Here is a 17,911-nt window from a genome sequence, read left to right as displayed (position 1 = left end):
ATATATGAGAGCTATATCCAAATCGGAACCGATTTTAATGAAATATGGCAGATATGCTAATATCAGTAACAAAACAATCCGTATCAAATTTTGTGCAGATCGGTTAAAATTTTAGTTACTACGGTCATTTAAGTGCAAATCGGGCGATATTTTACATTTAAGTGCAAATCGGGCGAATTTTGCAGATATGTTAAAATCAGTAAGAAAGCAATACGTGGCAAAATTTGTGTAGGTCGGTTGAAAATTTTAGTTACTACGGCTATTTACGTGCCAATTAGGCGATACATATATATGGGAGCTATATCTAAATCTGAACAGATTTTGATGAAATCTTAGAGATATGTTAGGATCAGCAACAAACTAAACCGTGCCAAATTTTGTGCAGATCGGTTGATAATTATAGTTACTACGGTCAATTAAGTGCAAATCGGGCGATACATATATATATATATATATATATATATATATATATATATATATATATATATATATATATGGGAGCTATAGCTAAATCTGAACCCATTTTTACAAAAATTAATAGCGTTCGTCTTTGGGCCAAAAAAGTGACATGTGCAAAAATACATGACCATTGGACAACAAATACGACCTGTACCTTGATTACAAAAATACACGGACGGCACATGGACATGGCTAAATCGAATCAGAAAGTGATTCTGAGTCGATCAGTTTACTTATCAATGGGTCTAGCTCTTCTCCTTCTTAACGTTGCAAACAAATTAACAAACTTATAATACCCTATACCAAAGTAGTGGTGTAGTTCAAACAAGTAAAAACGTACTAAATTCGGCCAGGCCGAATCTTGGGATTCTGCTTCAATATGGGAGATTTATCTAATTATAGACCGAATTGGACCGTACTTGGCGCAGTTGTTAAGAGTCATAACAGAACACTATATGCAAAATTTCAGCGAAATCGGATAAAAAACGCTTGAGCCCTTACAAGCGCAGTTGTTGGGAGTCATAACAGAACACCATGTACACATTCTCAGACTAATCGGACAAAAATTGCGGCTTTCAGAGGTTCAGGAACTCATATCGGGAGATCGGATTATATGGGATCTAAATCAGGTTATACACAGACTTAAACCGTACTTGGCACAGTTGTTGGAAGTACAAATAGAACACTATGTGCAAAATTTCAACCAAATCGTACAAAAAATGCGGCTTCCAGGGGCTTAGGAAGTCATATCGGGAGATCGGTGTATATGGGAGCTATATCAGGTTCTTGACCGATTTGCACCGTACTTAGTACAGTTGTTGGGAGTCATAACAGAACACCATGTACACATTCTCAGACTAATCGGACAAAAATTGCGGCTTCCAGAGGCTCAGGAAGTCATATCGGGAGATCGGTTTATATGGGATCTAAATCAGGTTATACACAGACTTAAACCGTACTTGGCACAGTTGTTGGAAGTACAAATAGAACACTATGTGCAAAATTTCAGCCAAATCGGACAAAAATTACGGCTTTCAGGGGCTCAAGAAGTCAAATCGGGACATCGGTTTATATGGGAGCTATATCCAAATCTGAACCGATATGGCTCATTTGCAATATCCAACGACCTATGTACATGAATATAAAGTGTCTGTGTAAACTTTCGTGTGGCTAGCTACACGCGATCGACCGCTATCACGATTTTGATTTGATTTGATTTTGATTTTGATTTATTTATTGACATTACTAGTACAACAAGATGAAATATCTTATAATTGACTGTACTAGAATTAAAAGTGAACACACAAAAAATGCAAACGATACTTAAAGAATAATTATAGAGTAATTATGGTAAGAATTAACATTATATAGGTTGAATATGAAAAACGATTATATAAATCAAGCATAAAATTTAAAAAGTTCAGTTTTAAAGGCGGAAGCATTGCTTAACAATTGAATATTATTGGGGAGCGAGTTCCAAAGACGTGGTGTGCCTATGTAGAATTGTCGTTCTGAAGAAAGTTTTCTAAATCTGGGTAGAATTAGTTTTTTTCCTCTATTGGATCTTGCGAACTGTAAACGATTGTACAGATAAGGAGGTACTTGTGTATAAATTATTTTATGCAGTTGTAATAGACATTTGATTTTAAGATAGTTGTCAAATTGGACATTAAAAATTTGGTATGAAAACTCCGAAATTCTTTCCCTTCTTCCTTTGTTAAAGACATATCTTGCAATATTATTATAGGCAACATTAAGTGTCCTTGTGTCATTATAACCGCAGCATGCAAAAACTTCACATCCATAGAGAAGCGTTGGGATTAAATACGTTTTAGCAAGCAATAAGCGAATATCTTGAGGAGTCGATGTACGTAATTTCCATAGGTTTCTCAACATGCCATGAATTTTGCCGGAAGCTCGATTTATGTGGTTAGTCCAATTCAACTTGGTGTTAAAAGTCAAACCCAAATTGCTAGATGACTCCACTCGCTGAATAGTTGAGTCTGAAATTCTTAAGTTAATATCGGGTTGAGAGGCTGGAGTCTTGCCAATAATTATTAGTTTAGATTTCGATGGATTTATGTTTAAACAATTTGTACATGCCCATTCGCTGATTGCTTGCAAGTCTTTATTGAATTTTGAGATACAGCTATTGATATCTTCGACTTTTGTACTAGCATATAGTTGTACGTCATCCGCATACATTTGTATACTGCATGTCTCAGGGACGTCAGGAAGGTCATTTATATATAGGGTAAACAATAAAGGACCAAGAATAGAGCCCTGAGGCACACCTCGCGATATATCCAATACGTTCGACTTTTGTTCATTTAGGACAACACACTGGGAACGATTTGACAAATAAGACGCAATAAGATAGACAGACGGACGGACATGGCTAGCTCGAATTAGAATTTCGAGACGATCAAGAATATATATACATTATGCCCCCATGATCAATATTTCGGGGTGTTACAAACGGAATGACTAGATTAGTATACCCACATCCTATGGTGGTGGGTATAAAAACACAAAAACTTAAATAAATTAAGGTACTAGAATTTGCTAAAAATATATGTTGTGGTCCAGCCAGGCCATGTCCGCGCACATCCGTAGGTTTTAACTTTATAAGCATATCAGGTCCAAAATAAAGTGAAATTCTACCAATACATTTTTTAATTTCACTCTAAAACATTGAGTCAAAATTCATAAAAACGCCTAATGAATTGTAGGAAGGCCAATAAAGTCAAAATTTGTTTGGCTAGGCCAATCTGCGCCTACTAGGGTAAAGAGGATGATGTCAGTAAAAGAAATGTTCCCAATCGTATTTTGCTAGGAGTTCTCGAAGAAAATTTTCGCATGACTTACTTAGTGGTTAGGAACATTCTATGATTTTATTGTTGACCTTTGGAATTTTATAACTTTGTCTTCTTGGTTTGGCTTAAAAAATTTACGATAATTTTGCTGTATCATATTTTAATATCCGAGCATGTCCGCCTATGACGAACGCCTGGGTTCAAATCCCGACGTGAACATCAGAGAAATTTTCGCCGGTGGTTATCCCCTTACTAATGCTGGCTACATTTGTGAGGTATACTGCCATGTTAAAATCTTCTCTAACAAGTGGTGCTGCTGTGCGGCACATCGTTCGAACTCGGCATAAAAAAAGGAGGCCCCGTGTCATTTAGCTTAAACTTTAATCGGACTGCACTCATTGATGTGAGAGAAGTATCCCCTGTTCCTTAATGGAATATTCATGGGAAATTTATTAGATTCTTTATTCAAAAGTTATGCGGGTTTGAATGCATTAATGAATTAATTTTAACTTTTGACTGAATAATCGGATATTGTTGTTGTTGTTTTAGCAGTGGGTTGTACACAGAGGCGGCAGCCCTTGCCAATGAAGAACTCCATCGAGTAAATCCGGTACGTTCAATCGGCTGCCATGGGATTGATCGGATATTGTAATATGGTGAAGCAAAAGGATGGATTTTCACTAATCTCCAAAAGGGGAGAGATACGGGCTGTTTGACCATGAACATGAGTGGCTCTGGTATGAAAAGTTTTCATTGATTACAGAAAAGAAATTGTCAGACACATAGGCGGAACAGACACAGATCAAACACACCATTAGTGAACGTTTCGGGGGTTTCCACGATTTTCAAAACTATCGTGCTTTCTATGGGCCTTTCGTCTGCCGGCCCACAGTTCTAGCTTGTTTTTTCTGGTATATAAGTTTAGGACACACATGAGAATTTCTGCACCCTGCTGTACAACATCTCTTCACGTGTCACTTTTCAATCCAGAGACCTTCAAGCTATTTCTGACTGAGCTGGTCTTTCTACACCGAAAAAAAATTTCTCCTAATTTTAAAGATGAGAGCCAAAGATAAGCAAACTTAATTTGAGCTTTTAGAGGACGCAATTTTGATCCAGTTTTGCTGAAATTTTGTATGAGGTATTTTGTTTTGACATCTAACAACTTTTAAACTAGTATGATCCAACTCGATATAGCAGCCATATAAACCGATTTGACTTCTTAAGCCTTCAGAGGGCTCAATTACTATCCGATTTGGCTGAAAATATGGTGTTTTGTATGGCTTCTAACAGCCATGACTAGTATGGTCCATATCGGTCAATAACTTGACACTGTCAAACACCTTCAGTTTAGTCTATAATTTAACAATGAATCGTCTTACAAACGAACAACGCTTGCAAATTATTGAACTTAATTTTATTATCAAAATGCAAGCTCTGTTAAGAAAGTTCATCGCGCGCTTCTTCCATTTTACGACGAAGCTAATTTTTGGCTCAATGTGTACGTAAATAAGCAGAAATGTCGATTTTGGAGTGAAGATTAGCCAGAAGCATTGCAAGAGCTACCAATGCATCCAGAACAAGTAATAATTCGTTAAGTTTGGGCGGGCCGAATTTTGGATACACACCACCTCGGGTATATATGTAAACCATCTTCTGTCAAAATCCGATGAAAATGCATACCTTATGCCCCATAGCAGCTATATAGAAATATGTTCAGGTTTGGACCAAATACAAATAAGTACAAGTCATTGTTCAATTGTGTATAACAAATGAATGGTCTTTTTAGTAGAGCACTCTAAAAATAAACCGATCTGAACCATATACGACACGGATGCCGAAAAGCCTAATATAAGTCAATGTGTCAAATTTCAGTGAAATCGAAATATAAATACGCCTATTATGGGTCCAAGACTTTAAATCGAGATGTCGGTCTATATCGCAGCTATTTTCAAATCTGGACCAATTTGGGCCAAGTTGCAGAAGAATGTCGAAGAGCCTAACACAACTCACTGTCTCAAATTTCGGCGAAATCGGACAATAAATGCGCCTTTTATGACCCGAAAACCTTAAATCGAGAGATCGGTCTATATGGCAGCTGTATTTAAATCCAGACCGATCTGAGGCAAATTGAAGGAAGATGTCGAAGGGCCTTACACAATTCACTGTCCAAATTTCGGCGACATCGGACAATAAATGCGCCTTTTATGGGCCCAAAACCTTAAATCGAGAGATCGGTCTTTATGGCAGCTATATCCAAATCTGGACCGATCTGGGCCAAATTGGAGAATAATGTCGAAGGGCCTAATACAACTCACTGTCCCAAATTTGAGCAAAATTGGACAATAAAAGCGACTTTTATGGCCCTAAGGCCCTAAATCGGCGGATCGGTCTATATGGCAGCTATATCCAAATCTGGGTCAAATTCAAGAACGATGTCGTGTGGCTTAACACATCTCACTGTCCCAAATTTCAGCTAAATCGGATAATAAATGTGGCTTTTATGGGCCTAAGACCCTAAATTGGGGTTTATGTCAAGATATAATCCGATATAGCCCATCTTTGAACTTAAAATGGTTTTGGACAAAAAAAAAAAAAAAAGAATCTGTACAAAGTTTCAGCTCAATATCTCTATTTTTAAAGACTGTAGCGTGATTTCAACAGACAGACGGACGGACATTTCTACATCGTTTTAGTTTTTACCCTGATCAAGAATATATATACTTTATAGGGTCGGAAATGGACATTTCGATGTGTTGCAAACGGAATGACAAAATGAATATACCCCCATCCTTTGGTGGTGGGTATACAAATTCACTATTTGGTGCGGTTTAAGGGCTGTTGGCATCATTGAACCGTACTTCTTCAAAGATGATGCGAATCGAAACGTAACTGTGAATGGTGAGCGCTACTGTGAGATAATATTCAACATTTTTTTTCCGCAAAAATGGGCCATATCGGTCCATGTTTTGATATAGCTGCCATATAAACCGATCTTGGGTCTTTACTTCTCGAGGCTCTAGAGTGCGCAATTCTTATCCGATTGGAATGAAATTTTGCACGACGTGTTTTGTTATGCTATCCAACAACTGTGCCAAGTGTGGTCCAGATCGGTTCATAACCTGATATAGCTCTCATAGAAACAGATCTGGGGACTTGACTACTTGAGCTTTTAGAGGGCGCAATTCTTATACGATTTGGCTGAAATTTTGCATGACGTATTTTATTCTTACTTTCAACAACTGTGTCAAATAAGTTTCAAATCGGTTCATAACCTGATATAGCTGCCATATAAACCGATCTGGGATCTTGACTTCTTGAGCCTCTAGTGGTCGCAATTATTATCCGATTTGCCTGAAATTTTGTACGACGGATCCTCTCATGACCATCAAAGTACGTGTTTATTATGGTCTGAATCGGTCTATAGCCCGATACAGCTCCCATATAAATCGATCTCTCTATTTTACTTCTTGAGCCCCCAAAGGGCGCAATTCTTATTCGAATTGGCTGATATTTTATACAGGTATCCAACATATAATTCAATTGTGGTCCAAACCGGACCAAATCTTGATATCGCTCTAATAACAGATCAAATCTTTTCTTGTATTGTTTTAAAAAAGAGAGAAAGAACTCGACAAATGCGATCCATGGTGGAGGATATATAAGATTCGGCCCGGCCGAACTTAGCACGCTTTTACTTGTTTGGATTAATGTTGTCATTTTTCAACTGTAGTTATTACAGTTTGAACATATTTGCTCGAATTTTGATACGGATTGTTTAATAACCCATCTGGAAACATCCGCCGAGATCCATCAAAATTAGTTCAGAATTGGATATAGCACTCACATTGTACTTATTGGGTATTATACAGTCGGCACCGCCCTTCTTTACTGGTTACTTGTTTTTTTTTTGAAAAACTTTCCTATAGCACTCAAAAAATCACACTTTATATTTGAAAAATTAATTTTCGAAATTTGTAAAAGAATTTTGTATCATATCGAATGGTGTCTGATAACTTTTAATTGAAGTTTTGACATCCTTGAGGTAGAAGCCCATCACAAAGCTCATTCTGTTGTGGCCTATAAATATCTAGGAAACTATTTCAGATATTCGAAATCAGCCGTCTAAGACCACATGCCAATCTATAAGCCATAAGTACCTCACTTTAGGATTTGTATAATATTGGTTTTCTGCAGATTAAAAAAATAACGAAAAATTAAAACCTTCCTCGTGTTTTTGTCTACATAAAAATTTATTTCAAATAAAAATGACATCAAAATACTATAGAAACTCTCAAAATCAAATGTATAATTGTAGAAAAAATTGTCGTTTAAATGGAACACATAATCGATTTTTGTAAACTTTCTACCGTTGTTGCAAATTTTAGTTGTATAATACATACATAAGTACATTTTCGATAATAGGCTTCTAATGATGCTTATCTTACTCTTATATCTAGATTTACGCATATAGTATGTGTATATATATAAAATGGATCCTTTAAGGATGAATAATAATTATAATAGATCTTAGCAATGCATAAATTATTACAAAAATTATTTACAACTCTTATTGCACAGTATTAAAAGAGGAACACAAATCAAGATACGTTTGTTGGGGGGACATTTTTTGATATATTGGTTTTGGTTTTAAGGCAAGATAGAGCAATACAAGTTAGGGTCATGTGTCTGAAAATTTCTTAAGATTTTGCCAGAACTCTAACGTTGGTAGGTTTTTAATACATCTGTAAAAAGGTCTAAAAATGCTGAAAACACCGCGATGAAACGTTTCTTTTCGATTTCTTTTTTCATCCCACATGCATATGAATGACATTTAGAGTTACGGAATGTAGCTAGTATGGCTGTACTTGTTCGACATCTGATCTCCCACCTTGTATTGAACTACCCCGGTTTAGTGATGGCGACAAGTATGGGTGTAGATATGCTCTTGTTAGTTGACTTGCATTATTGATTTCCTCCTTAGCATTACACATTTAGCTAATACAATACACAGTTACTTACTATTTTCATATGACTATATATCTAATAAAAGTAATTTTTAACATGTCTGTATGAATAATTATTGTCTTAAAAAATTGATATTCAGATGAAGCATGTTGCTGTGTTTTTTGTTCTTTTTCCCCCTTTTTTTGGGATGCCTTGTTAAGTTCATGTAACAAATATGAATATCTCTTATTGATCTTAAATATCGTATAAATATATCCGTACTCATGTGTATATATGTATATATAAATATGTATATGTAATATGTCCTTTTTTTGTTTTGATTTATGGTCTTTTCTCATTTAAATTTGAAAATTGTCTACTTGTTTCATTCTAAAGTAATGTTGTACATGAAGTTTCCAGTTTTGATATACCATTTATGTTATGTGGGCGCTGTAATGACTTTACGAATATTCACAATTTGTAGATAAGTAAGGTATGGTAAGGTTAGGTAAGGTATGTTTTCTAAGGTAGGTAAAAGGGAAAGACAGTTTGTATGTGATTTTATGTTATACTCTCTGCTTCGCCTGTTCAAAAGTAAATCGAGTGTTAGCCTAAAAATTTTGGTTTTGTTGTATTATCAAAAAATAATGTCTTTTGAATTTTAGCATTTGCCGGATGATTTGTTATGGGCTCTAAGATTTTTAATATATAGTCCTTAAATACTTTAGGTACTTGAACGAAATGTCAAGAGTCTTTTCTGGCCTTCAGATTATCCTCATGAGCCTACAAAAAAAAAATTAATTTTAGCTTTTAATCTATCAAAATATTAGAACAAACACTCTTACCTTTTGTGCCACTTTCAATAAACTTTCAAAGGTGGCATTGCCAGTTTGTTTGACCATACCACAAAAGATATTCGTTTTGCTTTGTGTCAGTAATTCAAAGGGTGAACCAAATTCTACTGCTCTCCCAGCATCCATAACTAGAACTTTATCAGAATCCATGACAGTGTGCAGACGATGGGCTATTGTTAGAACTGTGCAGTGTCTAAATTTATTACGTATGGTGGTTTGTATTAAAGCATCGGTTTGTGGATCCACATTAGCGGTGGCCTCGTCCATTACCAATATGCGATTTTCTCTCAATATAGCTCGGGCCAGACAAACCAGCTGCCGCTGGCCCACAGAGAAATTAGTACCACCTTCGGATATTTTACTTTGTAATCCGCTAGGTAATTCGCTAACAACTTCTTTCAATTTAACCTATGGACAAGAAAAAGGAAAATGAGAGTAATGATAAAAGTTGAAACATAAGGTGAAGAGGGTCTATATCACAATGTTTATAAGTTGAAGAGAACCCCCAAAGAAGAAGTCAGTTGATTATAGAAAACACACTATGCTGACTGTTCCTTGTTAATTTTGCTGCTAGGTAATTCGCTAACAACTTCTTTCAATTTAACCTATGGACAAGAAAAAAGGAAGATGAGATTAATGATGAGATAACAAAAGTTGAAACGTAGAGCGAAGAGAGCCTATATCACAGTGTTTATAAGTTGAACAGAATACCTAAGAAGAAGTCAGCTGATTATACACACTATGCTGACTGTTCCTTGTTAATTTTGCTGTTATTACTGCAGTAATTCTGCTGTTATAGCAAAATGTTTGCAAATTCGGAACAACAGGTTGACTGCTGAAAAGTCTGTTTCTTCCTATAAATGTCTGCATCCTAATAACATTAATAAAACGATCCTCTTACACTTAGCGAAATTTGTTATTCAAAATAGCGAAAATATTTGCAAAAAAAAAAAATAGTTTTTGTCTGCTGCACATGGGAAAGCAGACATGTCTGCTGTTTCAACAAACAAGGGGCTGTTATTTAAGCAAAAAATTACGTCTTCTATTTCAACTACCGCAATCTGCAGTTGTTGAACAGGCAAAACATTTATGCAACGATAGCAAATAAATTGCGCTGCTTTAAGAGCCGGTATTTATTTGCATGAAATTTCGCATGTAGCGTTTTACTCACCCATTATACTTTATTATACCCACCACCATAGGATGAGGATATACTAATCTAGTCATTCCATTTGTAACACCTCGAAATATTGATATTCTGGATCGTCTCGACATTCTGAGTCGATCTAGCCATGTCCGTCCGTCCGTCTGTCGAAATGCAAATGGGCCATATCGGTTCAGATTTCGATAAAGCTCCCATATAAACCGATCTCCCTATTTGACTTCTTGGAATCCGCAATTTTTGTCCGATTTGGCTGAAATTTTGCATGTAGTGTTCTTATATAACTTCCAACAACTGTGCTTAGTACGGTCCAAATCGATCTATTATCTGATATAGCTTCCATATAAACCGATCTCCCGATTTGACTTCTTGAGCTCTTACAAGCTGCAATTTATGTCCGATTTGGATGAAATTTTGCATGTGGTGTTTTATTATGACTTTCAACAACTGTGTCAAGTACGGTCCAAATCAGTTTATAACCTGGTATAGCTCCCATATAAACCGATCTCCAGATTTGACTTTTTGAGCACCTGGAAGCCACAATTTTGGTCCGATTTGGCTGAAATTTTGCACGTGGTGTTCTTTTATAACTTCCAAAAACTGTTCTATGTATGGTTCAAATCGGTCAATAACCTGATATAGCTTCCATATAAACCGATCCCCCGATTTGACTTGAGCCCTTACAACCCATAATTTTTGTCGGATTTGGCTGAAATTTTGCATGTAGTGTTTTGTTATGACTTCCAACAACTTTGTCAAGTACGGTCCATAAATTAAGCAGCAGCCATTTTCAGAAAACAACGGCTAGCAGGCTGCCTGCTGGTCTGAAATTGCAAACATGTTGCCATGACTGCAGAACTTCTGCTGTAAAAGCAGCCAAATTAGCTACTAACAGTCAGCAGACACTGTTTGCTATTAGCAACACAATTTTTTCTGTGAGTGTAATAGAAGAATCTATGGCAATGGTGTGAAAGAAAATACCTGGTTATTGAAAAATAACACACACATGTGTGGCGATAGAAGGATCATGATGGTTTGAATCACGAAGGTTTCGTTCTATTTAAGGCTAACGTACGGTCATGTATATATGAAACAATCCCGTTAGTCCAGGAAAGTTTTCTTTCCATAAATTGAAGTAACTTTTTGTAGTTGAAGTAGTTGACAATAATAGAAGTAACACCATTGTCAAGAAGTAATGTGTGTCCAATTATTGGTAAATTTTGAAATAGCAGATTTTGTTCGTTAAAATGGCAGACTAAAATGTTGATTAAAACAGCAGCTCTATGTTTGCAATCATGTCTGCTTTCCGATTTTTATACCCTCCACCATAGGATAAGGGTATACTAATTTCGTCATTCCGTTTGTAACACCTCGAAATATTCGTCTAAGATCCCATAAAGTATATATATTCTTGATCGTCATGGCATTTTAAGTCGATCTAGCCATGTCCGTTCGTCCGTCTATCGAAAGCACGCTGACTTTCGAAGGAGTAAAGCTAGGCGCTTGAAAATTTGCACAAAAACTTCTTATTAGTGTAGATTAGTTTTAGGATTTTGAATGGGCCATAACGGTGCATGTTTTGATATAGCTACCATATAAACCGATCTTAGGTCTTGACTTCTTGAACTTTTAGAGGAAGCAATTCTTATCCGATTTAGCTGAAATTTTGCACATATCGTTTTGGTATGACATCCAACAACTGTACCAAGTATGGTCTAAATGAGCCCATAACGTAATATAGCTGCCATATAAACCGACTTTGGGTCTTGAATTCTAGAGCTTCTAGAGGGCGCAATTCTTATCCGATTTGGCTGAAATTTTGCACATATCGTTTTGGTATGACTTCCAATAACTGTATCAAGTATGGTTTAAATCAGTCGATATCCTGATATAGATGCCATATTAACCGATCTCCCGATTAGATATCTTGAGCCTCTAGAGGGCACGGTTTTTATCTTATTTGGCTGAAATTTTGCACATGTCGTTTTAGTATGACTTCCAACAACTGTGCCAAGTGTCGTCTAAATCAGTCCATTACCTGATATAGCCGCCATATAAATCGATCACCTGATTTGACTTACTGAGTCCTAGACGACGCAATTCCTATCCAATTTGGCTGAAATTATGCATACGTCGTTTTGGTTTGACTTCCAATAGCTGCTATAAAAACCGATCTCCCAATTTGGCTTTCTGAGCCTCTTGAAGGCGTAATTAATACTCGATTTGCCTGAAATTTTGGAGGTGATATTTTTATATGACTTGTACGGCATGACAAGTACGGTCCATATCGGTCAATAACTTGATATAGCTCATATATATTTGAAAAAGTCATTCATAGAACTTGACTAATACGATCCATGGTGGAGGGTATATAAGATTCGGCCCGGCCGAACTTAGCACGCTTTTACTTGTTTTTATTACTAGGTCTAAATATAGCAAACAAAACATTGCTGTTTTGCCAAACTTGTTTGCTATTTTGAATAATGAATTTCGTAAAGTCTACGTACTTTTTAGTCCTCACTGCCCCGCAAAAAAATTATATAGTTCAATCTATAAAACCCTTACCACTGTATTAGTATAGGGTATAATGGAAACCAAGTAAAACTGTGTTAAGTTCGGTCGTGCCGAACTTTTGATGCCCATAACTCTACTACATGCATATTAATATCCAAATATAGGCCGGTCTTAATCATATTTCGTTCAGGTGCAAAGAAGCTTTATACAAGTAACGGTTCCAAATTTCATCCGATTTTGCTGCAATTTCGGTCTCCTTTATGAGTTCCAATAATCTTGTCAAATATAGTCTGAATAGGTCCATACATATAAACCGATCTCCGAAAGGACGCAATTCATATCCGATTTGGCTGGAATTTTGCAAAATGATTTCTCCTATGACCTTCAACATCTAGTAGTGAAAAATATGGGAGCTATATCTAAGTCTGAACTGATTTCTATGAAACTCGCCAGTCATTAAAGAAACTTTTGTGCCAAGTTTTGTGAAGATCGGCTAACAAATTATCAACATATTGCGGTATTTATCAAAATCGGACGAAAATATATTTAGGAGCTATATATAATTCTAAATCGCTTTACACCAAAAAACATGCCTATGCTAAATTTAAAGACGATCAGATGAAAGTTACGTCCAGTACTTTGTACACTAATTAACATGGACGGACAGACAGACAGGCAGAGGGACATTGCTAAATCGACTCAGAAAGTGATTGTGAGTCGGTCGAAATACCTATCAATTGTTTTATCTTTTTCCTTTTTGGTGTTATAAACTTATGCACCATGTACCACAGTAGTGGTGTAGGGTATTACAAGAAAAATCGCGCTAAGTTCGGCCAGGCCAAATTTTGAGGTTAGCATGTCCGCCTATGACTCTGAACGCCTGGGTTCGAATCCTGGTGAACACATCAACAAAAATTATCGCGGTGGTTATCCCCTCCTAATGATGGCGACATTTGTGAGGAACTATGCCATTTGAAAATATGGTGTGGCAGCCATGTAAAAACTTTTCCCCAAAGAGGTGTCGCACTGCGGCATGCCGTTCGGACTCGGCTATAAGAAGGAGTCCCCTTGTCATTGAGCTTAAACTTGGATCGAACAGCACTCATTGGTATGTGAGAAGTTTGGCCCTTGTTTCTTAATGCAATGTTAATCAGCAAATTTGCATTTGTACTACCATGGATTCTGCTAAAAGTTTAAACAAATGAATTCAGTTGAAGGGCAATGTTGTACTTTGGGTATCCGATTTCTGCCAAACCAGAAAAACTTAAAAGTTCTAGGGTCCGTTGAAGCTCAACCGAGAGATCAGCTTATATGGTTTTGTTGGATGTTGGAAGTCATAAGAAAACACTATGTAAAAATTTTCCGCTAAATCGGATAACAATTACCATGTGCAAATTTTTAACCCAATCGAATAACAACTGCGGCTTATAGGGGCTCAAGATGTTAAATTGAGAGATCGGTTTAAATGAGAGCTATGTCAGGTTTTACATCGATTTGGATCAAATTTTGGCCCAAACAGATAATAATTGCAGTTTCTAGGAGCTCAAGAATTCTGATCGAATAACCACTTTATATGGGAGCTATATTCAATTCTGAATCTATATGGACACTTGCAAACCCCAGCTACCTAAATCAACAAAAAATATCTGCATTAAATTTCGAGAGGCTATTACGCGTTCGACCGCTGTCTTGATTTCACAGACTGTCAGACATGGCTATTTCGACTTAGAATGTCAAGACGATTAAGAATATATATACGTATATATATCCATTTGTATTTGAATCGTATTAATTGCGAAAACGCCTCTATGATACAATTACCATATTAACCACGCACGACAACCTTTTCTATTAGCTGTACTTTTCCCAATGCATGTGTTTTTTGTGTAACTTTAACTTTAACTTAATAATATTAAATTTTTGTTTCGAGACGCAAAAATAGTAACAAGTTTGAAAACTAAAAATATACTTTTAATTTTATCGGAGCGGATATAGATATTAGAAGTCGCTCCACTCCGGGTTCTAAAACTTTTTCTCCCGCACCTCTCCCGCTCCAGCAAAAATAGGCCTGCTCCGCTCCACGCTCCACTCCGCTCCGAATCCCTGTTGATATCCTGAATAGGCAGATCGACACCATATACACCATATTCGGGTCGGATGTCGAGGCCTTTAGTATAACTCATTGTTAAGAATTTCAGCGAATTCGGAAAAATTCGGTTTTTGTGGGCTTAAGATTCTAAATCGATAGATAGGTCTATATGGCAAGTATATCAAAATATAGTCCTATATGACCCATTCAAGAACTTAACCTGCGTATAGAAGAAATACGAGTCCAGAACCCCAAAATCAGCGAGCTGAAATAAAATAAACAGGGTAGTCAACGAACATAATCGGAATTTGTGGCTTGAACACTTGGGCAATGTAACTTAGGCACTGGTATAGGCAAGCTGTGGTCTACTGTTAAATCATTTTCGAACCCCGGTAAACGGCATAACAGGACCTTAGTCTCTTTTGGCGATGTAACCGTGACTGATCCGAAGAGATGCGCCAGGTTGTCCAACCGTCCCGAGAGTGACAGGGAAAGGAGGAGAGCTATTCGCCGTATCCGTGGTCTCCGAGGCGATGGACAGCCTTCACACCTTACCGTGAGCAAAGTTACGAATGTCATCTGTGGCGCTAAATCACCCAAGGCGTTGGGCCCCGACGGAATCTCTACACTGATGTTGAAGAATCTGGATTTACCTGGAGTTGAGTACCTTACTACTGTCCTCAACCTATCTTTGAACATCCTTATAGTTCCCGATATCTGGAAAATGGGCAGAGTGATCCGCTACTGAAACCTGGAAAAGACCCGAGTTTAGGGGAATTGTACAGACCGATCTCCCTTCTCTCAGCAGTAGCAAAGACGCTTGAGGCATTACTCCTCCTGAACCTCGAAAGAGAATTTCCATTCGCCGAGCATCAACATGTATTTCGAAGACTGTGTAGCACAACAACTGTTTTGTATGCCATCACCGCACACATTTACCGTGGCTTCAATCAACCCAGGCCATGTGATAGGACGGTCCTTGTGGCACTGGACCTATCGAAGGCATTCGACACGGTCAGCCATGCCAAATAATTTGAGAACATTGTCAACGCGTTCCTCCAGCCAGGCCTGAAACGCTGGGTTGCGAGTTATCTGTGTGGCCGCCAGTCATTTGTGGAATTTAGGGATAAGAAGTCAAAACACCGTAGAGTGAAACAGGGAGTTCCCCAAGGTGGGGTGATATCTTCGGCACTGTTTAACCTCTACCTTTCCTCCATCCCACCCCCTCCAGACGTCACAGAGATCGTATCATATGCGGAGGATTGTACGATCATGGCATCAGGCCCCCCACCCATTGTTGACATCTTCGATAGGTTGAACGTCTAGCTCAACTTGTCTCATATTTCGCTGCAAGAAATCTGAAGATTTCTTCAGCCCGTTGTTCTCTACAAATACGCGTGAGATGAATACTGAGCTAACTGTGATGGTCGATGGAGAAATGATTTTGGGCTATTATCGCAGAGACCATCCAAATCATCATCTTGTGGATAGATATCCACTGCCTCGAAGCCTGAAGGTAGATCTACATGATCTAGGGCGTGAGGGCGTGATCTAGGGCGTTACAAGAGAGAAAATCTAGATCAAGCTGTATATCAAGCAGGTCTATACAACATTCATGCAGACATGGTAGCAAATGCGGTAAATGGCTACCGGGTGAATGTAGTCCTTGGAGAACGACCGCCTCCCATTGCAACTGAAGAACTTAACCTCCCCTGACAAACCAGAGTAGTTCTGGCTCAATTTCGTTCCGGCAGATGCAGCCCCCTCAACTCCTACAGAGCAAGGATTAATGCCGACGTGCAAGATGTATGTCCCGATTGTAACCAGTGACCACACGATACACGTCACCTGTTTAACTGCCCAGCCAGACCCTCTCGACTCAGATCCAGATCCCTGTGTACGCACCTCATCTTAGTCGCAGAGTTCCTGGGTCTTGACTCTCAACAGAATCAAGCAGATAGAACACAACAAACTGCTATAACAACAACAAAATTGGTTCAGAATTATATACAGTTCCCACTTTGTACCTATAGTGTAGGTGTAGGGTATTATAAAATTGGCACCGCCCGACGTTCATTTCACTGCAGGAAGTCGCAAAGTTAACGGCAGTAATTTGTTATCGACGAGACCACGTTATCGACATTTGTCGGTAACATCGAATTTTGTTGGTGATGTTTTAACTACCTTATGCTGCTTTTCTTTGACCTATTTGCTAAAATATTGATAACATGAATGCTTACAATCTCAATTACCACTTACCTCTTCGAGTGATTTCCATAGTTTAACATCGGAATACTCATCGAATGGATCCAAATTATAACGCATTGTCCCAGAGAATAGTACCGGCTCTTGGGGTATAATTGAAATCTTGCTACGTAGGTCATATAATCCCATCTCTTTAGTATCGCGTTTGTCAATTATCACCGAGCCATTATTGTAGGACAAACGGAATAGAGCGTTTATGAGTGATGATTTGCCAGCACCAGTACGACCCACAATGCCAATTTTTTCACGAGCTTTAATGGATATATTCAAATTTTTTAAAACCAATTCGGCCTTCGGATCGGGGAAGTAACGCAAACTTAAATTGTCGAATATGATTTGACCCTCCTCTGGCCAAGATTTTGGGGGTTTCTTATTTGGGGGTGATTCCATTTCACCTTCTGGCTCTAGGCTTTCATACTCGACGACACGTTCCACAGCTGTCATGGTATTCTCCAATTCTGCCGATTGCCTCATGCCCCACTGAACCATACCGGTCATACCCATGGCCTGGGTAATGGCAAGGCCAACATCGCCACCATTTTTGGGAGAAAAAAGGAAGAAACTTAAAGTGATAATGGCTATATACAATACACAACAACAATCTAGCCAATAGCCAAAAGCACGACTGGTGGATAAGAACATAAAATAGCCGGAGCTGTGAAGGTCTTGGTAGTTATCAAATTCCTCTATCAAAACCTGTTGAGCTCCAAAAGCTCTAATTGTTGAAAGGCCATTCAAGGATGCGCCCAAATGTGAGTAAATCGGAGATCGGGCTGAAACGATAGGCGAACAAAGATAAGAAATT

At 37.8% G+C, this 17,911-nt stretch overlaps 1 protein-coding gene across 2 annotated transcripts in view; it reads right to left on the bottom strand.

Moving 5' to 3' along the window:
- Positions 1–7,507: 7,507 nt before the first annotated feature.
- Positions 7,508–17,911, bottom strand: part of LOC106081309 (probable multidrug resistance-associated protein lethal(2)03659) — an 88,926-nt gene continuing 78,522 nt past the window's right edge. The window contains exons 9-11 of one of the 2 annotated variants that reach the window (XM_013243191.2): positions 17,101–17,879; positions 9,068–9,484; positions 7,508–9,005 (exon numbers count right to left, since the gene is read on the bottom strand). In XM_013243191.2, coding sequence (XP_013098645.2) covers positions 8,967–9,005; positions 9,068–9,484; positions 17,101–17,879 — 1,235 coding nt within the window. In that variant the 3' untranslated portion in view covers positions 7,508–8,966. Of the gene's footprint in view, positions 9,006–9,067; positions 9,485–9,544; positions 9,682–17,100; positions 17,880–17,911 lie in introns of those variants that run through there. The other variant, XM_013243201.2, reaches the window with a different exon arrangement.

The sequence above is a fragment of the Stomoxys calcitrans genome, chromosome 2, assembly GCF_963082655.1.
Source record: "Stomoxys calcitrans chromosome 2, idStoCalc2.1, whole genome shotgun sequence".
In the NCBI taxonomy this organism is placed as follows: domain Eukaryota; kingdom Metazoa; phylum Arthropoda; class Insecta; order Diptera; family Muscidae; genus Stomoxys; species Stomoxys calcitrans.
The sequence above is the reverse complement of the archived record's forward strand: the minus strand, read 5'-3'. Positions and strand labels throughout refer to the sequence as shown.